The 27,638-nt window shown below is 57.8% G+C and overlaps 1 protein-coding gene across 1 annotated transcript; it reads right to left on the bottom strand.

Moving 5' to 3' along the window:
• Positions 1–347: 347 nt before the first annotated feature.
• COL8A2 (collagen type VIII alpha 2 chain) lies at positions 348–23,606 on the bottom strand. Its single transcript, XM_004266465.3, has 3 exons — positions 23,463–23,606; positions 5,226–5,448; positions 348–4,606 (listed from the first exon to the last, which is right to left on the bottom strand). Exons 2-3 carry the CDS (start codon positions 5,428–5,430, stop codon positions 2,688–2,690), a joined length of 2,124 nt encoding a protein of 707 aa, XP_004266513.1. The 5' UTR covers positions 5,431–5,448; positions 23,463–23,606; the 3' UTR covers positions 348–2,687.
• Between the last annotated feature and the right edge of the window lie 4,032 nt (positions 23,607–27,638).

The following is a 27,638-nucleotide window of genomic DNA, read 5'->3' as shown; positions in this document are numbered from 1 at the left end:
ATGCACGCTCCTCGAGAGGGTGCAGAGCAAGAGCCCCAGAGAGCTCCCTGGGTGCTTCATGAAATCCAGAGGCTCGAGACACCTCTGAATCAACGCCAGTTTCAGCACAGGGCTGTTTATTCAACAGGCTTTATTGAGATTGTGTCAATACAGTCAATACCGTTGTTTTTCTTTTCAAAAAGAAGTCCCATTTTCTTTGATTCCCAAGTGCATTTTTCCCCGAATCTTCTGTGACACAGGGTACATAATAGGTATGTAGAGAACTAAGCTCCTATACCAGGTTAGAAATGAAATTACTAACGGAAAACATTTAAACCTTAATCTTAAAAAAAAATGAGGAATCAATATAAAAATGCACAAGGTAATGTAGTTTTCATTGTTAAAACCTGACATAGTTTATCAAAGCTAGTCAGTTAAGTGGACACCTGGAAATCCCATAAATATTTCGGAAGCACCACCCACCTCTCCCCAAAGGCTTCAGGAATGACATTTAGCAGAAACTCAGTTCTGTGAAACAGCATTTTTTCTTTTTTTTTGGCTCCCTGTACCCTCCTCAGGGCCCTGGGCTCCCACTAGGACCTGATGCATTTCCGCCCCACAGAAGCCTCCCTAACAGGTCAGATGGCAGCGGCTTTGACCCAGGAAGGAGGCTGAGCAGATGGCTCCCCGAGGTACGACTTGAGACTTAGTACCCGTGGGGGCCGACGAATAAGAAACCCACCAGGAACCGTAGCCACAACCTGCTCTTGAAGTGCCACTTGGGCAGATTTGGGTTTTTGTCTCTCCTTTTGAAAGTTAAAGCAAGTAAACGGTCTGCTTTGTTTGGAGAAGTTGTGGCCAGGCGATGGGCCTGAGGAGCCACAGAGTCACAAGTCGGGAGTCAGTGGCGTGAAGAACCCAGGGGCAGGACGGGAATAAAGACGCAGGCCTACTAGAGAATGGACTTGAGGACATGGGGCGGCGGGGAAGGGTAAGCTGGGATGAAGTGAGAGAGTGCCATGGACATATATACACTACCAAACGTAAAATAGATAGCTAGTGAGAAGCAGCTGCATAGCACAGGGAGATCAGCTCGGTGCTTTGTGACCACCTAGAGTGGTAGGATAGGGAGGGTGGGAGGGAGGGAGATGCAAGAGGGAAGAGATATGGGGACATATGTATATGTATAGCTGATTCATTTTGTTATACAGCAGAAACTAACACACCATCGTAAAGCAATTATACTCCAATAAAGATGTTAAAAAAAGAAAAAAAAGAAGTCAGTGGCCAGTCTCCTTCCTCAACATGGGAAGGAAGGCTGGCATGGGCCAGAGCTGGAGCAGGTTCACGCTGGGTCCTCAGCTCTATCCACTCGGCTTGAACTAGCGGCTGAGGGCATGGGAGGGGGTCCTGTCTGTTTCCTGCAGGGTGGAGCTCTGATTGGGGAAAACGGCAGAAACATCCAACTCATTCCAAACGGGCCTGTTGGCACCCTTTTTCTCAGGGCCTCATCCTCCTGGGCCCTAATCCTGCCTAGGACAGGAAATTGGAACCAGAGGGTGAAGAAGAAGCCCCAGCAGACTAACCCCTGTAGTCGACACACACCCATCATATGGCTATTAAGAAAAAGCGGGCGGTGGCCTTCATCCCCAAGCTTGTGTGCACCTTGTTCTGAGGGCAAACAAGAAGCTCTCTGCCTTGGGGATACTGGGGTTGGGGGTGGCAAGGATCCCTTACAATTTTGTCTGAGAAAATCAGCCCTCCCCCAGCAGGTGAAAGGAGAGAAAGGGAGGAATACTCATGTTCGCTGACTGCCCATCCTGCCTCGTGCCCGCCTGTGGTGGTCCCTAGGGGCCTGGGTGTCTGGCCTCATGATGAACAGAGCCAGAGCTGGTGGGGGCAGCCTGGGGGATGGAGACGAACGTGAAGAGCTGCCATCCTGCCTCAGACCCATGCCCCTACCCCTCACAAACCACCGTTCCCCATGGCTGCAGCCTGAGCAGTGAAGGGGGGTCGGCACTTCCTGGGAGCCTGAAGGAGGGGCCACACGCCTGTACCTGCCAGGGACAGGCCTGATGCCACCGCCCCACTGCTAGGGTGGCAGTCCTGACAGGGTGTCCACTGGCCACCTCGATGGTCCCCCTCCTCTCCCTTCCCCTGGAGAGAAACAAAAACTCTTCAGGGGACCCACCGTCTTATGCTGGAGGTCCCGCGCGGGGCAGCCAAGAACTGAGGGAGGCCCTGCCCCACTCCTTGAGCGGGGCCATCTGCGGGCAGGCAGGAAGGGCAGGGCTGGGAAGATGTCTCCCCGGGGGAACGGGTGGGGGAATTCAGCCCCCTCTCAGCTCTGACTCGCACAGCAGTAGCATCCTTCGCCGCCCAGCGGAGCCCAGCACTCACGGGGGCCAGGGGTCTCCACCAGCTGGGCAGAGCGTCCTGGGGCCCTGCCTGCAGGCCAGGCAGGGCAGGAGAGGGGGCACAACCCCGATGCTGCACAGACACTCGGGGGAGAGGAACGCAGGCCACCTTCTTCCAGAAACCACCTCAGCCTGCGCGGAGGGAGAAACCCAGTCAGTCTCCTCGGGCCAAGGCCGCGGCCGCCTCTGCTCCCGCCTCTGTTTGGCCTTTGGTTTTTCTTTAAATGGAGGTTCTTTGTAAGTGAGAAGGTCTCTCTACCGCTAAAGAGGAGGAGGCCGGGGCAGCATGGGTTATGTGGGGCACAGCAAGAATCCTGAAAAGGAGGAGTGGATGTACTCGGTGGAGTAGAGGCCATTGGCCTGGTCCGAGGGCATCTGCACCCAGACCTGGTCGTTGGGCCGCAGCTGGAGCACGGCCCCCCCAGACGCCTGGTCCAGGTAGCCCTTCTTGTACTCGTCATAGGTGTAGGTGGCTGGCACGTTGTTCTTGTACAGGGCCACCCACACGTTGGTGCCCTTGACGTGCACGTGGTAAGCAAAGTAGTAGACCCCGCCCACGGGGCAGGTGAAGATGCCGGTGGCCGGGTTGTAGCCACTGTGGCCATTGTAGAGGGTCCGGTCAAACTTCACAGGCATGCCTGAGGCGGGGAAGGGCGAGGTGAGCACAGCGGTGAAGGCGGGCGTGGCATGGGCCGACAGCTCGCCCAGCCCAAACCGGGGCTTGGTCCCCTTGCCCAGCACAGCTCCCTGCACGCCGCCATTGGGCAGGTGCAGGCCGGCGATGCCAGTCTCATCGAAGGCCCCAGGTGAACCAGGGGGCCCGGGAGGTCCGGGAGGCCCAGGAGGGCCCGTGAGTCCTGGGGAACCTGGGACCCCAGGAGGCCCTGTAGGCCCAGCCATGCCAGGTTCTCCCACTTTCCCCTCTCCAGGGGCCCCCGGCAGGCCTGGTTCACCCTTCAGGCCTGGCAGACCCTGCGGCCCGATAGGGCCAGTCGGACCTTGGAGTCCTGGGATTCCAGAAGGGCCTCTCAGGCCAGGCTGCCCAGGGAGCCCCAAGTCACCCTTCTGCCCCAGGGCTCCTGCCACCCCTGGTCCTCCAGGGCGGCCCGTGAAACCTGGCTCGCCTTTGGGCCCAGTCGGTCCAGGAGGTCCATGAGCCCCTGGAAGCCCCCTCTCTCCTGGGAGCCCAGGTTTCCCAGCCAGGCCACTAGGCCCCTGGTCACCCCGAATGCCAGGCACTCCTGGGGGTCCTCCAGGCCCCGTCTCCCCCTTAGGCCCCGGGGGCCCACGTCGGCCAGGTAGCCCTGCAGACCCCGGAAGTCCAGGGGGGCCCCCAAGGCCCTGTGGTCCCTGTTCCCCCGGCTCCCCATCCTCACCTGGCTCGCCCCTGTCCCCCAAGAGCCCCGGGACCCCAGCTGGGCCCCTGTCCCCCTTGGGACCTGGCAGCCCTGGCATCCCATAGCCAGTGGGGCCTATCAGGCCAGGAGGGCCCCGGGTGCCTGGCTCCCCTTTGGCCCCTCGTGGGCCCTGTGGCCCTGGCACCCCTGCTGACCCTGGTACCCCCATACCATCCAGCCCAGGGGGCCCTTTTGGGCCCAAAGCTCCTGGCTCCCCCCTGGGTCCTGGCAGCCCAGGAGGCCCAGACTCACCCTTATCTCCAGGGGCCCCAGGAAACCCATCCAAACCTGGTTTGCCCAAGCCAGCTGGACCAGGGAGACCAGGGGGTCCGGGGGCACCCCCCTGGCCTGGGGCTCCAGGAAGCCCTGGTTGGCCCACTCCATTTTCGCCCTTGAGGCCTCGATCACCCGGGGGCCCAGGCTCTCCCTGGGGCCCTGGCTCCCCCCCAAATCCTGGGGGCCCTGGCACCCCCTGAGGACCTGGTTTTCCAGGGACAGCAATGCCTGAGGGCCCAGGTAGGCCAGGGGGCCCTGGGGGCCCCCGGAGGCCCTGGTCCCCTCGTATCCCTGGCTCCCCCCGAAGCCCTGGCTGCCCTGGTGGGCCAACCTTGCCTGGAAGCCCTGGGGGACCAGCCTTGCCCATCCGGGAGAAGCCAGGGGGGCCAGCGGGTCCAGGCTGCCCATGTAGCCCTGGTTTTCCAGTGCCTGGTTTTCCTGGGAAGCCAGGAGGGCCAGGGGGACCCCGAGGTCCAGGTTTTCCTGGGGGACCAGGCTCTCCTTTCAGGTCCATTGGCAACAGCGGTAGAGGCATTTCTGAGAGAGAAAGAGAGAGAAGGGGTCAGTCAGGGGCCTGGACAGTGGGAACAGGGGACCCATCTTCCCACTCCCCATACCAGCGTGTGGTGCAACTTGAGAAGACAAGGTTCTGTATCTGTTCGTGAAGACCAGTCCCGGCCTCCCCTCCCTGCTCTCATGGAAGATGGAATTTAGGCCGTTCAGTGGCCACCTTGGGAACTGCCCGGTATCCACACCCAGGGCTCTTAGCACCCAACCCACCCAGACAAGGCCTTCCCTAAGAGCTTCTCATCCCTGCCTGACCGGGGTGGAGTGGCCACCAGGTGGCACCAGCATCCCTCCTTAGAGCCAATCTGAGCCGCCCCGCCCTCCCCACTTCCCCACAAACCTTCCCGCCCCACCCTCTACCTAAAGACCATCTCCGCCAGCCAGCGGCACCCCACTTCCCCACCCCACTTCTGCACCCGCCCCGGACCAGCATCAGGAAGAAAGTGGAGATGGGAAAGTCTTTGGTGGGGATTCAGGGGCTGTGGCCGGAGGCGGGGGCGCCTGGGAAGAGCTGGTGGAGGTCGGGAGGCAGGGAGTTGGGGGTCAGGACTGTCCGGGGCGGGGCGGGGCGGGGCGGGGAGGTGCTCACCCAGGTATTGGCCCTTGCCCTCGCGGAAGGGCGGCCCCACGGGTCCTTTGTGCATGGGCTGCACGTACTGCACCGGCGGGTAGCCCGCTGCCCCGGCGGCTCCACCGCTGGCGGCCGCCCTCAGCCCGCACCCCAGCACCAGCAGCAGCAGCAGCAGCAGCAGAGGCGGCGGCAGCGAAGACAGGGACGTCAGAGCCCCCCGCATGGCGTCCTTAGGCTTTTGCTGCAGGGAGGAACGAGAGGGGCCATCAAGCCAGCCAGCCCATGGGTACGTTGGCACCGGGCCCAGGGACTCACAAAAAGATCAGGATTTAGATATTATTCACAAGCAATTCTCAAAGTCTCAGAGTCTCTCCTAATCCTGCCCATAGCTCTCTATCGCCGCCCCCCCAAGTCTACCGAGGACCCCTCCCTGGACAGTAGCCTCCCCCTAACTATTCACTTGGCAGCCAGATGCCCTTCCAGAGCATCTCTAACCTTGGCACAGCTCTGCCAGAAACTGTTTGATGATTACACCCACTACCATGTGCTGGGCTGGCTCTCTGCCAGCCAGGGGCTAAGCTCTCTAGAGATGGAAGCTCACTTAATCCTCCTAACACTTTAACGAGGTATTCTTATTGTCATCCCCATCTTCCAGAGGACAAAACTAACGCAGAGGTCTCTAGGAAGCAGACTGGGATTTTTTTATTTTTATTTTTTGGCTGCACTGGGGCTTGGTTGCAGCAGGCAGGCTCCTTAGTTGTGGCATGAGAACTCTTAGTTGCGGCATGCATGTGGGATCTAGTTCCCTGACTAGGGATCGAACCCAGGCCCCTGCATCGGGAGCTTGGATTCTTTTTTTTTTTTTAACATATAAATTCATTCGTTTATTTATTTTTGGCTGTGTTGGGTCTTCGTTGCTGTGCGCAGGCTTTTCTCTAGTTGCGGCGAGAGGGGGCTACTCTTCGTGTGGTGCGCCGAGCACGGACTCTAGGCACGGGGGCTTCAGTAGTTGTGGCTCGCGGGCTCTAGAGTGCAGCCTCAGTAGTTGTGGCGTACGGGCTTAGTTGCTCCTCGGCATGTGGGATCTCCCGGACCAGGGCTCAAACCCATGTGCCCTGCACTGGCAGGCGGATTCTCAGCCACTGCGCCACCAGGGAAGCCCTGGGAGCGTGGAATCTTAACCACTGTGACACCAGGGAAGTCCCAGAACTGGGATTTGACTAAGGTCTCTCTGACCTCACATTATGTCGATGCCCTTCTGGGGCTCCCCACTGCCTTCAGGATCAAGTCCTTTGTGGGAATTCCCTGGCGGTCCAGTGGTTAGGACTCCGTGCTCTCACTGCCAGGGGCCCAGGTTCAGTCCCTGGTCGGGGAACTAAAATCCCGCAAGCTGTGTGGCCAAAAATCAATTGATTTAAAAAAAAAAAAAAAAAAGGGCTTCCCTCGTGGCACAGTGGTTAAGAATCTGCCTGCCAGTGCAGGGGACACGGGTTCGAGCCCTGGTCCGGGAGATCCCACATGCAGTGGAGCAGCTAAGCCCGTGCACCACAGCTACTGAGCCTGCGCTCTAGAGCCCGTGTGCCAAAACTAGTGAAGCCTGCGCACCTGGAGCCTGTACTCTGCAACAAGAGAAGCCACCACAATGAGAAGCCCACGCACAGCAACAAAGAGAAGCCCCCGCTCACCGCAACTAGAGAAAAGCCTGCACGTAGCAACGAAGACCCAATGCAGACAAACATTAAAAAAAAGTCCTTGGTGCCCAGCATGGCGTTCAAGGCCTTTTAAATCTAATCACCTAGTGGGTGCCTGCCTATCACCTGCCACCCCTTTCTCTGCCTCTCCATTCCCCCATACCTTTGCCCCAGACACCAGGCAGCCTCACACTTCTGGGCCTTTGTACCTGCTATTTCTCTGCCTGCAGTGTTCTTCCTCTCTCCAACTCATCCTTCAAGGCCCAGGGAAGCTGTCATCCCTTCCTCTATAGAGTTAACCCCTCACTCCTGTGTCCTGATCTAGCCCTGTCACAGCATTTAGCTCAGCTCTGAGAACAAGGCCTGGGTTGGGAAGAAGCACAGGCTCCAGCTTTGGATGGCCAGCCTGAGTCCTCCGCTCACCAGCTCGGGGAGGCTGGGCAAGAGGTTTCCACTCTGTGAACCTCAGTTTCCTCATCTGTAAAATGGAATAACACGTCCACACAAAAACGTGTACATGAATGTTCATGGTGACATTATTCCTAACAGTCACAAAGTAGAAACAACACAGATGTGCACCCACTGATGAATGGATGGTGTGGTATATCCACACAACGGACTATCATTCAGCAATAAAAAGAAGGGAGATACTGATAAATGCTACAATACAGATGAATCTTGAAAACATTATACCAAGTGAAGAAGCCAGTCACAAAATCATATTATCTCATTCTATTTGTATGTTCAGAATAGGTAAATCTATAGAGACAGAAAGCAGATAGATGAGTGGTTGCCTAGGGCTGGGGGGAGTGGAAATGGGGAGTGACTGCTAATGGGCACAGGGCTTCTATTAGGGGTGATGAAAATGTTCTAAATCGCTTGTTGTGATGGTTGCACAATGCTGTGAATACCTTAAAAAAAACATTGATTCGTACACTTTAATGAACCAATTGTATGCTATGTGAATTGTATCTCAATAAAGTTCTTTTTAGAAAAAGCTAGGCTAGGGAATCTCCTAGTGGTCCAGTGGTTAGGACTCTGCACTTCCACTGCTGGGGGCCCGGGTTCGGTCTCTGGTCGTGGCCAAAAATATAAAATAAAACAAATTAAAAAAAAATTTTTTTTTTAAAGCTAGGCTAACCACCTGCTTCTCAAGGCTGCTGTGATGATTAGAGATATCACAGTGCCTCACGGCAAGCACCCATCAATATCTGCACAGTGGACTAGCCTGGCATTTCACACGCCCCAGGAAAGTCTCACGTGCCCTGGCACCCCTGCTCCGGGCTCCCCTCACCCCGCCCAGGGGCCTCTCCACACCTGCGCCTTCCCGGGCGCAGGAGGGAGCGCGGGCGCGCTGTGCACACCCAGGGATGCACGCGGGGCTGAGTCTGGAGCTGCAGTGCGGTGTTCCTCCAAACTCAGCATCACTCAGGGCTTTGCAGGAACGAACGCGGGGCTCCGGAGAAGGTCGGTGAAGCTCTGCCATCAACCTCTCTGTAACCCTGGGCGGGTCATTCAGCCTCCCTCAGCCCCAGCATAATAGTAACACCTGCGACCCAAGGGCTCCCCACGTGCCAGGCGGGGCTTCACCAGCTTCACATCACTAACCCTCTTAATGACCCCCCCACCAGCTCCTACAATTACAATCCCCTATACTATAGACGTAGAAGCAGAAGCTTAGACTAAGCATCTTGCCCAGAACACCTTCCCTCGACACAGGCTGCCTGCTCTATCCGCACCATGACTGGTGCTGGGCCTCGAGAGGCCACAGGGTGTAGGCCTGGCACTCAGCTACTGCCGATGGAAGCTCTGGCCATGCACTGCCCTGACGTTTGTTGGACATTCCATCCCCGTGCAGCCCTGCGAGGCTTGTCGGCCTTGTTTTACAGATGAGGAAACCGAGGTGCTGTCAGAGCCTAAACCCAGGCAGTCTGACTCTTGAGCCCCAATCTCTAACCACCACACCAGGCGTCCTCTCCGTAGAAGGGGAAGGGCCGTCCTGCACTTGCCACCCGAGCTGGGGGGGCTGTTAGGGTGGAGGTGGTGCTCACACAGCACAGAGCCAGGATGTTCTGCCTGGTAGGTGGGCAGAGGGTTGGGGGAGCAGGTGGAGGGGGAGAGCTCGCAGCAGGAAGCAGGGGGAGGGGAGGGAGCAGCTCTGGCCTGGGTGGGCCAGAGGCCAAGGTCGCGGCACCACCACAGGAGGACTCAAGAGAGCCCTGGCTCTGGGGAGCCCTGGTCCCCTTCCCATGCTGAGTTGAGGCCTCACTAGGCGTGGGGGGGGTGATGGAGGGTGCAGGCAGCCTCAGGCTCAGCTGGGAGGGTGTCTGGGGTGGGAAGAACTGTGGAGGAGCACAGGCAGGCCGGGCGCCAGAGGAAGAGCCCCCAGTCCACTCAGGAGCCCGGGCAGGGGCAGGGCCCCCTGCCAGCTGCCCACTTTTCTTTCCTCCTTGGCAAGGTGGATCTCCAGGAAGCATCCGCACCCTACACCCTGTGGCTCCCTGAACTTGCCCCATCCCAGCACTGCCAGCATCGTGGAGGTGGGGCATATCTGCTGCAGGACCCCAGAGCCGGTGTTTCCTCTGGAGGGAGGGGTGTCTGAGTGAGGATGACAGCTCACACCTCTGGCTGGGCACCGCCTAAGTGCTGCATATTCTGCATTTGATTTAACTCCCACAAGGTCCCTGGGAAAAAGGAACTATTGTGCTTCCTCTTTCTATAGGTGAGGAGTCTGAGGCTGGGACAAGGACAGTGATGTGCCCACTGGCTACAGCTGGCAGCCAGGATCTGAGCGGAGGTCTGTTAAGAACCTGAGCTCTTAACCGCTGGGACAGACTGCCATGGGGGAGGGAGTGGGGGAGAGTGCGCCAGAGAGCACAAGCTAGACAGAGAGAGAAGCAAACTGAGAGAGAGAGTCTCTCTTCCAGCTCCAAGCTGCCTGTGGGTTTGAGGAGGGAAAACTTGCTCTAGCTCTTAGAGGGGAGGTGGCTATGCCACTCCAGGTGGGGGGCTTGGCCAGAGAAGGGGCTGAGAATTGATGGCCCTGGAATGGTGCGACGTGGCAGCCCAGGTGGGAGGGACTGCCCCCCAACGCCGGCCACCGTCAGAGCCGAGGGTGCCTGGGCGCCCCTGAGCCCCTGCTCACTGCCACCCCTCCCCCCCCACTGCAGGCTCCGCAGGCTCTCTGGCCTCTGTACGTTCATTTCACCCTACTGCTTCTCCACCTCCTAACTCTTCTTCATTCTTGGACATCCTGGACGCCTACTGGATGCCTTTCCCCGGGCTCCTCTGACACCTGCAGGTCTCCCTCACAGCTCTTGTTTCCCTCTTTGGCTCTTCTGCTCTCTCCCCGCCACATTCCCCCGACTCCACGCCCAGCACAGGACTTGGATGGCACACAGAGATGTTCCATAAATGTTTGATGAGCTCAATTTGCCGTCAGATTTAATGATCACACCAATAACTCACTCCAGGAAGCATCCAGGACTTCGCACAGACACATGTCACACGGCCCTGGGAGCCCCCTCCCTAGGCCAGATGGGCTTATCTGTTGGCTAGAATGGGAACAGGTGGGACATTCCCGTGGCCTCAATCAAGGATCTTCAGCTAAGAACTGCCTGCGCAGGGAATAGAGGCACACAGGGAGGAACAGCTGTGATCCATTTGCTTCCTCCTGGTCTCCCCGTGAGGAATGGCGGCCAAGCAGGGGTGTCAGGGGTTGGCAGAGGGCCCTGAGGCTCAAGCCTGGCTCTGCTGGGTGACCTTGGGCAGTCCATCACCCTCTCTGGTGACCTCTTAGGAAGGAAGGCAGGAGCCAGGGCAGCTGGGAAGGGGCTGGGCTGGCAGGGGCAGGAGATGGGATGCAAAAGGAGACGGTAATTCAAGGGATGGAGCGGTGGCGGCAGCAGGGTAGACGCGGTGTTTGGACAGCTGCAAGTCCTTAGCGGGGATTTCCCCCCTTTTCAACAAATCCCCGTAAAACAGCATTTTGTCCAAGTCAGCATTTTGTGGCAGCCTGGACCTCCTCCAGGGTTGGCTGGGAGCGGGTAGCGCTCCAGGGTCTTTCAGACCAATTGAGAGGGGAGGGGAATGGACCCCAGCAGGAAGAAGAAGCGCATGAATACAGACCCCTCTCTCCCTGGACAGGGCTTTGGGAGGGGGAAGGGGCATCAGCAGCAGTGACTCCTCCCCACCAGTCCCCTCTCAAAGGGTCCTGTCCCAGGGGGCGGCCAGCAGAGGGGGCCCAGGTGATTCCATGGAATTTAAGGGCCTGCCCACTCCCCATCCCATTTTACACGTGAGCTATCAGAGGTCCAGATAAAAAGGGGAGCCTGAGGGTGGGGCGCAGGCTCCCGACAGACCGTGCAGGGGTGTGGCTAGCATGGCCCTGGCAGCACCCCCACCTCACCCCACCCCACCCCCGGTGGGTGGATGGAACGCGGCCCTGTGCAGGCTCCCGCTGCTCCAAGCCCCCAACCCCAGAAGGGCGGCTGCAGCTGAGGAAGCCTCGGGGAGCTGAGGCAGCCCGGGGCCTGGCCAAACCACAGGTATGTTATGAGACGCTTCCTGTTGTGGAGACATTTCTGCGGGATCGGCTGCCCCACTTGCTCCCCCGGTGCCTCCTGCCTCCCCACTCGTCCAGCCTCGCTCTGTTCTGTCCCTGGGTCTCTGGCCCTGACTCATTTCTCTCTGTCTCTCTCTCTCTCTCCAACCCGGTCACTGCCACTTCAACAGGTGAGCAGCATTTCTTGCTCAGGCTCTCCCTATCAGGGATCCAGCCCTGGGGGGCCCTAAGGCCCTCTAGGTCCCAGCAGCCCCTGAACTCCCATTTCAGCAAAGCTACCTACCGGCTGGGTGATCTTGGGCAAGTGACTTAACCTCTCTGAACCTCGGTGTCCTCATCTGTGAAAGGGTTAACTGAGATGGTCTAAGCCATCAGCCCCTCCATGCAGCTTTGTCCTGTTACCCCGGTGGCCAGAAAGTCCTCCCTTCAGTCTAACCTCAGTTCCTCCTGCTGCAAAGCAACATCTCCTCCAACCCTTGAAAACCTCAGGTGACTTGCCGCCAAAGGCCAGCACCTTGTGAATTTGCCTAAAGTCAAATTTCTGGCCTGCTAGGCCTTTTCCCTAACCAGCCCTGAGATGACACCGAGCAGGGGTCACACAGCCTGCTCAGAACAAGGATGGAGTTATGCATCTTGGAGAGGAGCAGAGGAACTGCCCTCCTCCCTCACTGGGCATGATGCCCACCCCCACTGCTGAGCAGGGTGGCTCCGGACTTCTCCAGGGTTCCTGAGCCTCCCAGCCCCCCCACCTCTCTCCCGGCTTGCAGAGATCAGAGAGCCCTTCCCCGTCCCCCTCTCCTGAGTCTCAGAGGAAAGGGGTCCTGTCTCCCACTCAAGGCCCCGGGCCCCTCCACACCTCTTCCTCTTCCTCGGGGACCTCTCGCTCTCTGTGGATGCCTCCCCCAGCCTCCAGCCTCTCCATCCCACATCTACACAGGCCTCACCCCCGCCCCTGGCCACCTCATCTCTTTCCAGCCCTTCTCAGCCAAGCTTCTCAAAAGAACTGTCTCTACCCCTCACCCTCTCACCTCGTGTTTCCTTCTCGCCAGCACTGACTCCCGCCTTGTGACCCTGCTTTCCTCCTTCCTGGAAAGGCTCTTCCTCAGATTCTTCTCTGCTCCTTCCCTCTGCCCACTCTGCAGACCCAGGCTTGCCCCAAGGAGCTGGCTCAGGCCTCTTCTCTTCTCTCTGGATGTTTCTCCTGCAGTTTCCAGCTCTCCCCAGCTCCCACAGTTCCAATCCCATCACCAAGGACTCCCACATCTGTTTCCAGCTACCTCTCTCCTGAGCCCCAGACTCCTGGGTTTGACTATGAGCTGAGCATTTTCGCCTGGCTGTCCCTCCTACACCTCCACCCAAACTGCTGTCACTACCTTCTCCCCTATTACTTGCTTCTCCCCCACTCCCTGTTGCCCAGGCCAGAAATCTGGACGTCACTTCTGACACTTCTGACCCTTCCTTCCTTACATGGAATCTCTCTAGCCTATACCATGCCTTAGCACAATTAGAAAAGGCTACCCCTCCTTCCAGCCAACTCAGGCCTTACTCATTGCCTTTCCCGAGTGCCCTTGAACAGTAACCAACCTGCACAACTGTACATGACAGCCCTGTTCCTTTACCCTCAAACCCCCAATCCAGTCTTATGGACTCTGTCTTCTCTACTTCTGGGTATGTGACATGCCCACCTGTGTCCCTTCCTCTGTGTCTCTGTGTCGCTGAATCCAGGTCCTCACCTGCCTGTGTATCTGAGGCATCTCCTGGTGTGTCTCTCTCCTCCTATCTCTGTGTCGCCATCCCATTTGTCTTCCCACCTCTGTGACCCTGTCTTTCTCTGTTGTCTCTCTCCGTCCTCTCTTGTTCCTTGTACCTAGATCCTGTCAGAGTTCCAGGTTCTGAAATCTCTAGCTGTGGGTCACTTGATGGGAGCCTCTAGGAGGCCAGCACTTATGGCTTTAATGTTAATGTCAGGTCTGGGGCTGACCACCGTGGACGATCCACAAGCAGCCCCACAAGGTCTGGGTGGAGACTTGCGGGGCCCAGAGCCCATGAGCTGAGCTCACTGTCCTACAGGCCACTGGGACTCTGAACCCCTCAAATTTAAATGTGCAGGCATGAGTCAAAGGGCTGCCTGGAACCTGGAAGCTGGCGAGGTGGGGGGAGGTGATCAGGCTGGGACAAGGCTGCCTGGAGGACACCTTATCATCCAGGTTGATGGCAGGACAGGAGTGCTGCCCTCTTCACACCTTGTCTACCCAACCAGGCTTCAAGAGTCCTAACATCCCTCACCTCTGCAGGTGAGGCTCCCAGACCACAGGGGACCTCCATTTGCAAAGCAGCATTGGAAGGAGGTTTGAAGGACAGAGGAGAGTTCAACATACTCATAGGCGCAAGTGATGGTGGAATATTCCAAACTGAGAGCAGAGCAAAAATCTCGTCAAGGAAGACTGAGGGGTTTCTGGGCTGGGCAGTATCTAAGAGGCAGAGAACCTGTGGTTCTGAAACTTGAGAGCGAGAGAGATTGCCTGGAGATAAAAATAGGGCTTCATCGGCAGGGTTGTTGCAGCCTGGGTGAGGGCCATGGACTCACCCTTAGGGAAATCACCCATGTTCAGGGAGTGAGAGGAGCCCGCTGTACCCTGAGCCACAGCGTCCTGAATCCAGACAACCCAAGCTTTTCGATGTTTCCCTGTACGCACCTGCCTGCCTTTGCCTGAATTCCTCTTTCTTTGTCTCCCAGGCAAACATGTTATTCCTCATTTAAGACCCAGCTCAAATGCCGCCTCCTCCAAGCAGCCTTCCGTGCCTCTCTCAGGCAGAACAGCTCCTCCTCCAGGGCATGTCTTCCCCCAACCCCACCCCATCCCCAGCTGGGGCTCAGCACACTGGCACTCGGAACAGTCTGCAGCCTGTGTGCTCCAGCTCCTGGCCTCTGACAACGCCACCTCCCACCTCCAGACAAGCCTGCAAGATGGCTTCTCATAGGGTCCCTTTTTCTTTGTGGCTCTACCAGGGTCCTTCTCAGCTCTGGGCTGGAGGGGGCTTGCGGTGAACCTCCCTCCCTGCAGGTAACTAGGTTTACCTCCCAGACCCCCAGCCGCTGCCCATCTCTGAGGCTAGCCACCCCACTACCACCCTGGGTAGGAGCTTCCGGCGGGACAACAAAGCATCCAGGGAGGTAGGGACAGCCAGGCGGGGGGAGATGAACCAGAAGAGGCCCAGCAGTGGACAGGACCCAGGGCAACAGTGTATCCTCAGGCAGGTGGCCAGGAGACCGGCCCTTCCTCGCCGGGGGGCTCAGGCCTCAGCTGGTGCCATTGCTCATTTCCCAGAAGAGGCCTTGAGCTTCTGATCGAGACCGGACACGGGTGGGCCACCGGACCCAGGCACCCCCAGGCTCCAGGGCGAGCCAGGCGGGGCCTTCTCAGCCGCCAGTCCCCCGCCTTCTGTTTCGCATTTGCAGCCTTTTCCGGAGCGCCACCCGCCGCCCGCCGCCCGCTGCCTCCCGACGCCTGCCAAGATTCCTGGGCCTTCGCGGCTTCCCCGCGCAGTGGCGGCAGCTTCGGCATCGGCAGGAGGGGCTGAGCTGGGCAGGGAGCGGGCCCGGCGGGAGCGCGGCCAGGCCACTGCACCTGGGCAGGCCAAGCAAACACGGCCACGCCAAGGAGCCGGGCGAAATAGTTCACAAATGAGAAAAAGCCGCTTCCAAGTTGGGCCGGAGGGAGCTGAGGTCACCTGCCCGCTAGGCCACCCCAAGCCTGGGAGGGGCATCTGCTGCAGCTGGAGGGAGCAAGGGTAGGTAGCGGCAGGCACAGGTCTCATCCAGCTGGGGATGTCAGAGAGCCCTGCCCCCAAATCTAGCTCACCTTTCAGGTCGGAGGGGCCTCTGAAGGTGCCAGCAGAGACAAGGCCTGAGCATGAAAGAGGGAGACGGTGAGGAAGATGCCAGGAGCTGGCGAAGCCTCCTGCGCTAACTCAGCCACCCCAGCGCCTGCCATGGGTTTTTACCAGGAGCCCCTGCTGGAACATTGGCCCCCAACCTCAGTCTCCTCTCAGGGAGCCAGGTCCCCCCCTCACCAACTCCATTCATTCCATGCACTTAGCAATGCCCATGGGGGACCTGGCCCTGGTTTGATGGAGTTCCTCCTGTCCTAGGGCCCAGGCTGAGGAAGCCCCTTCTGTGGGCCAGGGTCCATACCGGAGAAGTCCCTACACTCTGTCAGGCCCTAAGCTGGGGTGGCCCCTACTATAGACTAGGGTTCCTGCCTGGGGAAGCTCGTACTAGGTAGGGGACCTGAGGCTAGGCCTTGGGACAAAGAAATGGTTCAGCCCCATGCCCTGCCCTGAATTAGCTGGAGGCATCAGACACGTGGCCATCACACAATTGACTAAGGTCTCCAGGCCGTGGGAGTGCAGAGCAGGAAATATTGCCCTCCCTTGAGTTTCCCTGGAAGACTTCATGAAGGAAAGGACATTAAGGCTGGATCCTGACGGGTGAGTAGGAGTCTGACAGGCAGACACAGTAAGCAAAGGAATTTCAGGCAGTAGGAAGCTGCTTGGCAGATACAGGGACGGTCCAGAAGTGCTGTGGGGCTGAGACGACAAGGATGAGCTGAGAAGCCTCGGGCGACTTAGTGGGGAGCCTTAAATGCTATGCTTGTGTATCTCTGGAAGGCAATGGGGAGCCATGGAGGGTTGTTGAGCAGGGGGAGATGATGTGGCCGCAGCCCTCGATGGCCAGGTCCCCATTTCTGGCTCAACCATGATGCCTGGCTATCATAAGCCCTAGTCCCGGTCACACAGCAGAGCTGGGGCCGTAGTCCAAGCCCAGATATGAATCCTGGGTGGATGGGGAGGGGACGCCTAGCCAGCCCACCTGGCAGGGAGGCCTGCCGGCTGCGTCACTCTCTCCCCCAGCTGCTTGCTTGCCTCTGCCCGCTCCCATGGAAACTCTGACATCCCAGCCCTCTCGCTGCACAAGCAGCCAGATGCCGAAGCCAGCGGCTCCTAAGCCTTCTCTCCAGCTCAGCTGAGCCCTGCCTCTGTCCACGCCCCTCTGACACCATGACCCCAGAGGGGGGTCATGAGGCTACTCTCTCTGAGGGCCCAGACTGGCTGATGGAGCTTGCGTGGGAGGTCCTCACTGGCCAACTTGACCCCAGCTTGTCTGGCCCCAGCCCACACCCTCACCATGAGGCTCAGGGAGGGGAACTGACTTATGTTGGATCTGGGCTTTTGAAAGATGAACATGGATTTAACTGGGTGGTAGTGGGGAGAGGTGATCAGTCCAGGCTAAGGGAATACCATGTGTGAGGGTAGGGAGATGTGAATGCCCTGAACATATTTAGAATAAATAAACGAACTAACTAATCATAGCTAACATTTATTGTACACCTACTATGTGCCAGGCACGGTTCTGGGCTCTTCTCATGAATTATCTCATTTAATCCTCATACCAACCCAGTGAAGTAGGTTCTTCGTCTTTCCTTTTTACAGAGTGGGAAACCAAGAGACAGAGAGGTTAAGTAATTGGCCAAAGGTCACACAGCTCACGAGGGGTAGAGCCTAGGCTGTTGGTGCCAAAGCTTGGGCTCTTAATCTCTCCAAACACAGATGGTTTGAGATGAGAAGGGCCAGCTGGGGTCAGCCTGAGAAATGCCTTAAATATCAGAATCAAAGATCTCCAGCACAGGGACTTCCCTGGTGGTGCAGTGGTTAAGAATCGGCCTGCCAGTGCAGGGGACATGGGTTCGATCCCTGGTCCGGGAAGATCCCACATGCCGCAGAACAGCTAAGCCCGTGTGCCACAACTACTGAGCCTGCGCTCTAGAGCCCGCGAGCCACAACTACTGAGCCCGCGTGGCACAGCTACTGAAGCCCATGCACCTAGAGCCCATGCTCCGCAACAAGAGAAGCCACCGCAATGAGAAACCCGTGCACCACAACGAAAGTAGCCCCTGCTCGCTACAACTAGAGAAAGCCCGCGTGCAGCAACGAAGACCCAACACAGCCAAAAATAAAAATAAATTAAAAAAAAAAAAGACCTCAAGCACAGCTTAAAGCTGGCTCCCCATCCCCTCCACCCATTAGCCCTTAATAATAATGGTCGCTAAAAATCCCAAGTACATTTTCTGCACCAGACATAGCACTAGGCATGCTCCAGGCATTATTTTTGATCATGCTCTCCCATAACTCTATAAGGCGGGAATTGCTGTCCCATTTCTCTGAGGAGGAGCATTGAGGCTCAGAAAGGTGACATCCATTCTCCAGGGTGACAGGAAGCACTGGGGCTGGGATCTGAACCTTGGGGCTTGCACAGCCCCTAAATGGCCAAACCCCTGTATACTTGGGCTCCCTGGAGACTGCAGCCACGGTTACTTCTCCCCACTTCTCCTCCACCCCTGCCTGTGCTGCCTCAACCCAGATGCCAGCACAGCTGGCGACAGAGTGAGCAGCTCCTATCACGGGCCTCAGGGGCCCACTCCAGTTGACCAAGGCTCCCGCGGTCCTACAAAATAGAAGGTGGGGTGGGTGAGTGTGCCAGGGCAGTGCCTGAGCCGACTTCAATGGGACTCTGTTCTTAACCTCCGCCCTCAGCTGCCTTTCCTAATCTCCTCCTGAGCCCCTCCCCTGGCGACATCTCCTCCTTGCACAGAGCCTGCCTCCAGCTAAATCCCAGGCCAGATGTGGGGGGGACAGTCTATACCCCCCTGGCCCCCACCAGCTTTGGCGAGCGCAGGTGCCCAAGGAGATTGGCCAGGACCCCAGGCCTGCTTCCCCATCCCAACTTTCCAACCTGACATGCTGATGGCCATGAGGTGAACAGCTGGCTCCTCCCAGCGGGGGGCTCATGGGAGAAGTCTCCATTTTCTGAGCCCCTACCATGGGCTGGCCCTCGGCTAAGAGTCTTGCCTAAAACATCATGACGGGTTAAGAACCACTCTGGAGCCCAGCCGCTCGCAGTCTTCTCCCAGCCCTGCCTCTTACCAGCAGTGACCTCAGTGGTCTGTGCCTCAGCTTCCTGGTCAATACCATGGGAGCAATTCTTACTTCGCAGAGCACTGGAGAGGATTAGACGCGTTAATTTCATGTAGCCGACTTCAAGCAGTGCTTGGCATAAAGAACATTCAATATATGTTTCCTATTATCATTATCATCATCATCACCATGACGCCTCCCAAAAGCCTGAGGTTAAATTATAAACCCTATTTTACAGATGAAGAAACAGAGGCTCAGAAAGAAGTCATTTGCCCAGGGTCACCAGCCGGCCGGTGGCGGACGATGTCAGTTTGGACTGAAGCTGAATGAGTTCCCAGATAATGAGGACAGCCTTGCAGCTCTCTGGAGCTGAGGCACAGAGAGAGAGAGAGAGAGAGAGAGAGAGAGAGAGAGAGAGAGAGAGAGAGAGAGAGAGAGAGTGTGTGTGTGTGTGTGTGTGTGTGTGTGTGTCTGTGTGTGTCTGTGTCTGTGTGGGTTGGGCGGGGTCCTCCACTTGCCCCTGTCCTGCCTGACCTCCAGGGGCTCCCCTGCCCAAGCCCCTGCTGCCGCTGCAGGAGGGGGCTCTGCATTCCTGGCTAAGCAGCCGGATTTGCTGTGCTCCAGGAACTATGAAAAGAATGTTTGCCACGAGCTGAGCCTTGGTTGCCTGTCAGAGGCAGCATGGCCTGGAGGGCCCACACAGAGCCGTGTGGCGGCCAGGAGCCACAGCGGGAGGGAAGGAGGCTAGACACAAGAGAGCTTCTGGTTAGTGAGTGCAGTGGATGCTGGATGGGGGTGGGGACCAGTCAACCTCCTGGGGTCTTCCAGGAGGGAGAAACGACCCCCACACACAATCTACATCGGTCCTCCCCACAGGCTCCAAGGAGAGCCGGGCAGGCATTACCGGCCCATATCACGGATGGGACTATGGAGATCCAGGGAAAGCTCACAGCCAGTGGCAGAATTGGGACCCGTGGCCGGGACCCCTTGCTCCCAGAGGTTGCCAACCCTCACGGGACCCACCAGGACCACAGCGCATTCTGAGATACTAGAAAACACCATGCCAGCCCTCACTGTCCTGGCCCCCCTCCGGGCCTGACCTTCTCATGACTGCTACTCCCCATGTTCCCTGTCCCTCAAAAAAGTACCTTATGTATGAAAATTCCTGGCACACTGTGGACAGATGCTCAACTAAGTTTCCATTCCTTTCCCCGCCAAACCAAGCCCTGTAGAGGGCAGTGACCCGGGAGGTCGGTGGGAAGAACATGAGTTGTACATCCTCACAGACCTGGGAGTGAATCCCAGCTTGGCACTCAGCAAGGGGACGCTTGGCCAGTTTATGGGCCTCTCTGAGCCTCCACTTCTCCCTCTGTTAAATGGGCTACCGACCCTTGCCTTGCTGTAGTGTTACAAGGACTAAATGAGATACGCAAACACAGGCCCTGATACACAGTAGGTGCCCAATAAACTCTTATTGTTACCCTCCCCCAGGGGGACAGAAATAATTGAAATTAGAGAACCTCAGATGACAAGGTTCCCTCCATGCCAGGTTCCTGATGGCCCCTGCTAGGGGAGGGCGGCCTCTGAGAGGAAGGGAAGCCTGAGCCCAGGGTCCTGTCCTCAGGACTCAGTTCTGCCACTGGCTGCTATGTGACCTGAGGCAACTTCCTCTCTGAGTCCCCATAATCCCATCCCGGAGATGAGCCAGCAGTACAGGCATGGCTCTCTCCAGGAGGCAGTAACCCTCTGCCACCCACTTCTTCTGCCCTCCAAGAGCCAGAAATCTCAGCCTGCGTGGGGACAGTCACTTCTCAATTCAGAACTTTCCAAGAATCTGAATAGAAGCAGGGCCAGGTCCTCCCCATTCTCTTCCCAGGATCCAACCAGAGAGGTGTAACAGACTCTGATCAGAAGTCTGGGTGAAAGTTCTTGGCACTGCACCCGGATCGTGTGTGACCTCAGACCACTCCTCACCTCTCTGCAGGCAAAAGGACCCTGGTGACAAGTATTAGCATTCCCATTTTATAGATGAGGACTCTGAGGCACAGAGATGGGAAGTCCCTTACCCAGAGTCACGCAGAAAGTAACCCCAGTCTGTCTGACTCCCAAGGTCAGGATCTGCTGTCTACACCCCGCCACCATAGAACAGAGCAGGCCTGGAATTCCCTTTCTGGGACCATAACTTCCTTAACTGATGTCTGGGCATACGTGTGCACACATATGGCCTCACATACCCTCTTTGGCTTCTAAACATACATACCCAGGTCTCCCAGACACTAAACTAGCCCCAAGACCCATGGCCACACTCGACACTCAGCTCCCTGCACCTAAGCATACCAGACCCTGGTGTTCAAACCCACATCTCCCCTTGACCTGACTTCTCTGGGGTCAGACCACGGTCACCCAGTACAAGGCTCCTGGCCTGCCCTCTCCTATCCCCACAGCCAAGCATCACTGAGGCCTGTCCAATCTCTCTCCTTACTCCTCTCCATCTATACCTGCCTCCCATCCCCATGGCAACCACCCACCTCAGCCCCCCATCACCTTCCTCCTCAAACTCTGCCCAGCCTCCTAAGTGGTGTCCTTGCCTGTAAGATCCCTCTTCATCCTTTCCCCCCAGAGCAACTAGAGTGATTCCCAGTTTGCACCACTCTGCAGCTCACACCCTTTCTCCAACAAGGCCCTAGGAAATCTGACCTCAAAGTAGTTGTCGTCCCTCCCCGTCAGTCTCTCACAGTGTAGTCACCGTCCCCAGAGAGAACTCTGCAGCTTCCCACCTCCACACCTTCGCACACGCTCTGTCTTCTGACTGGAATGCCCTCATTTACCTTTACCGCGCCCTGCACCTGTCAAAGTTCTCGTTCTCCCTGAAAATCGCGGCCAGAGTCACCTCTTTGCTGCTTCTCCTGATGGCTCCTCCCACACACACTTTGGCTTGTAAGGTTCCTCCCCTTCATGTAGCTCCACGGGCACCCTGAGAGACAGCTGCACCCCGTATGAGAGGCCACTGTGCCTCTGGTTCTTCCACCCCGGCTCTGTAAGTGCCTCAGGCCACCGATGGGACTGGCTCATCTGAGGCCCCACTTTCCTACAAGGGGAGCCGCATGCGTGCCACTGGGGGGCCTGGAGTGGTCTGGGGTCCTAGCAGGGCAACCAACCTTTGGTCTGGCTCAGACCCGGAGCAGGGGGCGAGTTGGGGTGCTCAGGCTGACAGCCCTGTTTGATATCTTCACCTCTCTTTTTCTTTCCACTTCCTCTGAGCCAAAGAGCGGAAACTCATTTTCACTGTGGTGGACAGAGTGAAACTGGAGAGAGAGACCCTGGTGTGAGTGTGTGTGTGTTGTCCTGTCTGAGTGCGTCTGGCTGGGCCACGTAGGGCCTGCCATGTGTCTGTAGGAGTTTGTGTGTGTGTGGTGTGTGTGTGTGTGTGTGTGTGTGTGTGTGCGCGCGCGCGCGCACGCATGCGCATGCTGTCTGTTGTTTCAGCATCTGTGGTGGTATGTGTTTCAACAGAGCATGTTCTGGTGTATGACTGTGTATGACTGTCAGTGGGAGGGAGTGTAGCTATGCAGCTGTGCATGACTCTGTCTGTGGTGTGTCCTCATTATCGTTTTGGGGTGATTGTGTGTCCAAGGGTCTATTGGTGTTCACCAGCCCAGCAAGAGGCCAGCGGGGACATCTATGCCCTGACTGAGACCACCAACTCCCAGTGCAAGGTTGCTGCCCCCCACACGTCCTCTTCTGGGCTCTAGAATGGGCTCCCTGAGGGCCCCCCTTCTACTCAGGCCAGTGAGGGTCAGTCCCCAGAGAGGAACCCCAGACTGCCTGACCCTCCAGCCATCCCAGCTCCACAGCCCCCAGATCTTCCAAACACCCAAGGCAGCTCCCTAGGAGGTTGCCTTCGCTAAGGGCACTCCAAGGAGGGGATGGACCCTGCCACCAGACAAGGGCACAGGCCTTAGCAAGAGACGCTGAAGGTAGACAGGAGGAAGGACTTCTGGGTTGCCAGGGTCCCCTGAGGGAGGTCAGTGGTATTTCTGCGTCAAAAGGCTAGCATGTCCTCACACACGCTGAGAACCTCACACGAGCACACACTGACTGATGCGCGCATTAATAACATACTGGCAGACACTCACTGTTCCCCCACACACCCCACAAATGCACACATTGACAGGCTCACACATGCATACACACAAGAAGCAAACTCAGAGGGTCTGCCCTTCCCGGCTCGCAACTCATGGGCTCCTCTGGATGAACAGTGTCTCTCCGCCCGGGGACTAATGTGGCCACTATGCCTCCAGCCCCAGGACAGACACCCGGGGAGGCTGTTCTGGGGCCCTCAGACCCCGGCCCCTCTGAGCCAGGCAACAGTCCCCTCACCCCCGCAGGTCTCAGGCCTGAGCTGAGGCAAGGTGCTGAGCCTCCGGCAGGGACATTCCTCAGAACCCCACTCTCCAGTTTGGGGGTGCTGCCAGGACACCTAGAATAGGAGGAACTTGGGGGCAGAAGCAGAAAAAACGGGAAACCGAGAGGTCACCAGCAAACTAGAATCGTGAGAGAGATGGGGAGAGGAGAGCTGAGGGGTTTCCCCCGCCTGGGGCTACAGCGGGGTCTCAGGCCACTGCTCCCTCCACCCTGCTCCACCATCCTGCGATGGAAGCTTTGTCATCCCCATTGTACAGGTGGGAAGGGAGACTCCCGGAGGTGAAGTGACTGCTCCGAGACACATGGTCAGGGATGCCACCCAGGACTGTCTGAAGCTGGAGCCCCCGCTTCTGGGAAGGAAGGGAGGAAGGCGCTTTATCTGGGATTCTGCCCCGGGAAGCAGGAAACGGGATGGGCGCCCGCATACCAGCGCCGACCCCCGGCCCAGTCCCCCATCCCGTCCTCACCTCGGAGTCCGAGGCGCAGGCCCAGCTGTCCCAGCTGTCCCGGACAGTTTTGGGGAAGCCCAGGCCGGGTCCTGCCCTCGGAGCCCCCAAGCCCGGCAGCCGTGCCGCCTCCCCCCACCCCCCGCCCCGTTACCTGCAGGGGCGGCCGCCTGGCGCCACTCCCGGCCCTCGAGGGCGGCCCGGGGCGCGCGGGCTCCGGGCAGGGGCGTCGTCGGGGTCCGCGCCGGCGAAGCTCCGCGTCGCTCTGCCGGCCGCCCCTCGCGGCTGCCGGAGTGGGCGGGCGGCGCGGGGGGGCCAGGGAGGCGGGAGGGGCGCGGCGGGCGGGGCCTCCACCCTCTTCTTTCCACTGGCACCGCCAAGGTCCGCGCCCAGCCCGGCCTCGACAGCCGCCTCCCTCCGGGGACCCACTCAGACAACCCCCACCCCACGCACATCCCGGGCAGCTCGGTCCCCACTCACCCTCACGCGCCCTGTGCCTGCGTCTGGAGCCCCCTGCTCTCGGGGATGACCCGTCTATGGGGACGCAGACCCAGACCCTGTCGCCGAGAAGAGGGCCATGGTGTGCTCAGGGCAGGGAAGGGGCAGCACAGCGGTGATGGCCCATAACTGAGCAGTCTGCGAAGGCTTCCTGCCAGTGGTGACCTAGCTGAGAGGGACTGGGCTGGGGGTGGGGTGGGGTAGGGGGGAGACTTAGGGGGAAGCGGGAGGAGGGACGGTGGTGACCCGCACGTTCTGGGTTTAGGGAGGTGAGCCTGTGTGCTCACAGGGGCGGGCAGCGGGATCTTGTAGGCGGTGCAGAAGCTGGTTAGACTTCACTTCAGGGAAATGGGGAGCCACTGAAGACTCTGGAGCAGTGCAGTGACGTGGTCAGAGTTGTGCTTTAGAAAGAGCCCTCTCTCCTTCACTTTGCTGTACAGTAGAAAGTAACACAACATTGTAAAACAACTATACGCCAATTAAAAAATAAATTAAAAGAGCCCCCTGACTTCCACATGGAGGAAGACAGAGGCAGGGACACCGGAGGAGGCTGCTGGAATAATCCTGGCTGGTCCAATGAGGCGGACAATGGGTGCTGGAAGGAAAGGTCAAATGTGAGAGTAAAGAAGGTGGGATGGGCAGGATTTGGCTGTGGGGGTGAAGGACCTAGAAAGAGGGAAGTGTCGAGGACAGGGCCCAAGTTTCTGATTGGGCAGTGGGGAGGTGGTGGTCCAGAAGGAGGATGGTCAGATGCACTGAGTTGCACACTGCTGTGGGCGTCCATGTATCCGGCAGGCAAGTGAGAGTTCCGAGCTAGAGATTAGGGGCCCGTGGTGTACAGATGGTGACTGATGCCATGGGAGGGATGCTCAGGGAAGGGGTGCCCAGGCCACAACCGAGGACCGTTAACATTCACATGCCCCGTAGAGGAAGAGAGGTTAGCAAAGGAGACCTAGAAGGTGGGGCTGGGAGGTGGGGGAAACCAAGAGAGCAGTAACTCAGAAAAGAAAGACAGGGTGTTTCTAGAAGGCCAGGGAGGCCCCCAGGGTCAAGATGTCTCAGTCCTTTGGGACTGGCAATTAGGGGCTGGTGGTTGGGGTGCAGGGCAGGGGCAGGGGCAGGGGGCAGGCTGCAGAGGCCAAAGAAGCAGCCACAGGGGAGAAAGTGGAGGCAGCAAGTGCAGTAGGGGAGTTTGGAAGGGGTTTGGGGTGAGGGTGTGAGTGTGTGTGTGAGTGTGTGTGTGTGTGTGTGTGTGTGTGTGTGTGTGTGTGAGCTCTAAGTGGGAAAGACCCTCCACAGGCCCAGAAAAGGAGCAGGGAGGGCCCACGGCTGTCTGTCTTTGGGTCTGGGCCCACCTCCATGGCCCCTCACCCTCCTACCGCCTGCCCTCCGAAGGCCTCCCACTTTGCTGTCCCCCCGCCAAGGTACACACCAGCCCGGCCACTCCTCCATGGGGCCTCCCATCCTCACCCACCTCCGGAGTCTGGGCCCATTCCCACCCTAGCCCTCAGATCGGGGGGACTGCAACGGGTCTTTGGGTCTGGCCTCCTGGCCTGAGCCGCTCAGAGGGACAGCAGGGGAGCCAGGCTGGGGCACTGTCCGAGGAAGGGGAGGGGGCCTGGTTGGTGGGGTACCTAAGAGGACACTGGCTGGGGTGGAGAGCTGTGGTCCTCCCCCAGAGCTGGTGTGAAAACCAGGCCCTTGATGGGGATCAGATGGGGGTGAGCGTTCAGGGAGAGGGTGGGAGCAAAGCAGCAGGGACTCTGGAGTTAGGCCGCCTGGGTTCAAGTCCAAGAGCCACCACTCACCAGCTGCGTGTCTTGAGCAATTACCTAACCTCTGGAGCCTCGGTTTGCTCATCTGAAAAGCTCTCATAGGCCTGTTGTGAGGATTAAATCCATTAATCCACGTTGAGCTCCTAGCTCTGAGTGTGAGCTGTTCTTGGGGGGGAGCTCAGTGAAGGGGGCGCTGGTGAAGCAAGCAGGCAAGTGAGGGGGTGCACTGTGCCCAGGAAGGGGCTCCCATGGGCTCCGCGCACACAGTTGCTGCAACACATACTCAGTCCCCAACGTGATCCCACTCGATTCTCCTGACTCACCCTTTAAACTTTCCTGAGGCCCCCCTGCCTGGTTCTATGTGGCACACACATCCCCAGCCCCTCTCTGCTCCCCCTGCTGAATGCCCTGCAGGGAGGGAGGGCTCCAGCTCCTCCTTTCAACCGGCCCTAGGAGGCCAAGTCTGGCCCTGTCCTGTTGTCCTGTGGCCCCTGGTGTTCACTGGACCCCCAAGGTGAGCCTCAGCTACCCATCCCCCAACAGAGGCTGAAACAGTCTTGCCATGACCCTGCCACAGCTGCCTCCTCTTCTACCAGCTCTTTGCACAGCAAACCTCAAGACAGGAAATGAGTGTCTGGGTGCCAGAGGTTGCAGGCTTTCCAGCCAAAGCTCACCTTTAGGCTAAGCCAGGCCAGACTCCCAGCCCGGTTCCCCATCCCACCTGCCAGGGCTTCCATCCTTGGTCTGTCTCTGGTAGTGCCTAGATATCAGTGGGTCGGCCCTGTCTGTGGTCGCCTGCTGTGTGGCCTTGGACAAGTTGCTGCCCCTCTCTGGGCTTTATTTTCCTCAGCCACAAGAATCAGAAGCTGGCCGGAGAGGATTCAAGGCCTGAGCAGGGGTATGAAATGGGGTGGCTGGTTAAACTGAACTAGACGAGGCATGTAAGCTGCTTAGCACAGCCCCTGGCAGAGGCGGTGCTGGCACCTGCCTGGTGGTTCAGAGCACAGGCTGAGGAGTCAAGTCGACCTGGGTTTGGATCGCAGTTCTGCCTCTCTGTGACTGTGGGCAAGTGACCTCATTTCTCCAGACCTCGAATTCTTCCTCTTTAAAAGGGGGATAATGATAGTCCCTAATGGCAACAGCTAACCCTTGCAGGGCTCTTACTCCATGCCAGGCACTATTGTGAGCACTTCTCATGGATTAGTTCATTTAATCCTCACACCAACCCTTTGAGATTGGTATGAGAATTGTCCCCACTTTGTAGATGGGAAAACTGAGGCACAGATGGGTTAACTGACTCACCCATGGTCACATAGCTAGGAAGTGGATGAGCTGGGAATCGACTCCAAGCAGGCTGGCTCCCCAGTCTTCCCCTTTCCCACCATGCTCTAGAGCCTCTTAGAAACAGTAACTATAAAGGGTTTAATACAAGCCTGGCACATAGTAATGACTCAGTAAATGTTAGCAATTGTTATTACTGTTACCATGATTCTCCCATTCCTTCTAAATTTCTCTCTTGATCTGTCAATGAGAAAACTCTGGGCTCCAACCACCCTAGGCTGGAGCCTGGGGAGGTCCTGGCTGGAACCTTCCTCTTGCCACCTCTTCCATCTGTCTGGCAAGCTGATGGGAGAGAGGGATGTTTGCACAGATGTGTGCCTAGGGTGTGCAAATAGTCTGGGGAGGGGGCGTGGTGCTGGTGAACTGCTGCTCCACCAGGGCCTTGATGATTCTGCACACCCGCATGCCCACCCCTGACTTTCCATATCTGCTTGGGGACTATAGACTCTTGGTTCTATAATTCCTGGAAAGTCCTTCCCTCCGTCTAGCCCTCCTTCTTTCTTTTCAGTTGCCACAGGCCTCTCTTACAGAACTAGGGAAACGAAGACTCCTCCCGCAGGCCCCACCGTCCTCCTCACTTTTACCCCAGAGGATCTCTCAGCCCCATCCTCAAAAATCCCAGTAATGCTGTGGAAATTAAAGTTACCTTAAATATTCTAATCTTATAACAATTTTGCTTCAATCAATGTCTAAGTGTGACCACATGTTCCCAGACC

This window comes from Orcinus orca, chromosome 1 (assembly GCF_937001465.1).
Source record: "Orcinus orca chromosome 1, mOrcOrc1.1, whole genome shotgun sequence".
NCBI classification, from domain to species: Eukaryota; Metazoa; Chordata; class Mammalia; order Artiodactyla; family Delphinidae; genus Orcinus; species Orcinus orca.
The sequence above is the reverse complement of the archived record's forward strand: the minus strand, read 5'-3'. Positions and strand labels throughout refer to the sequence as shown.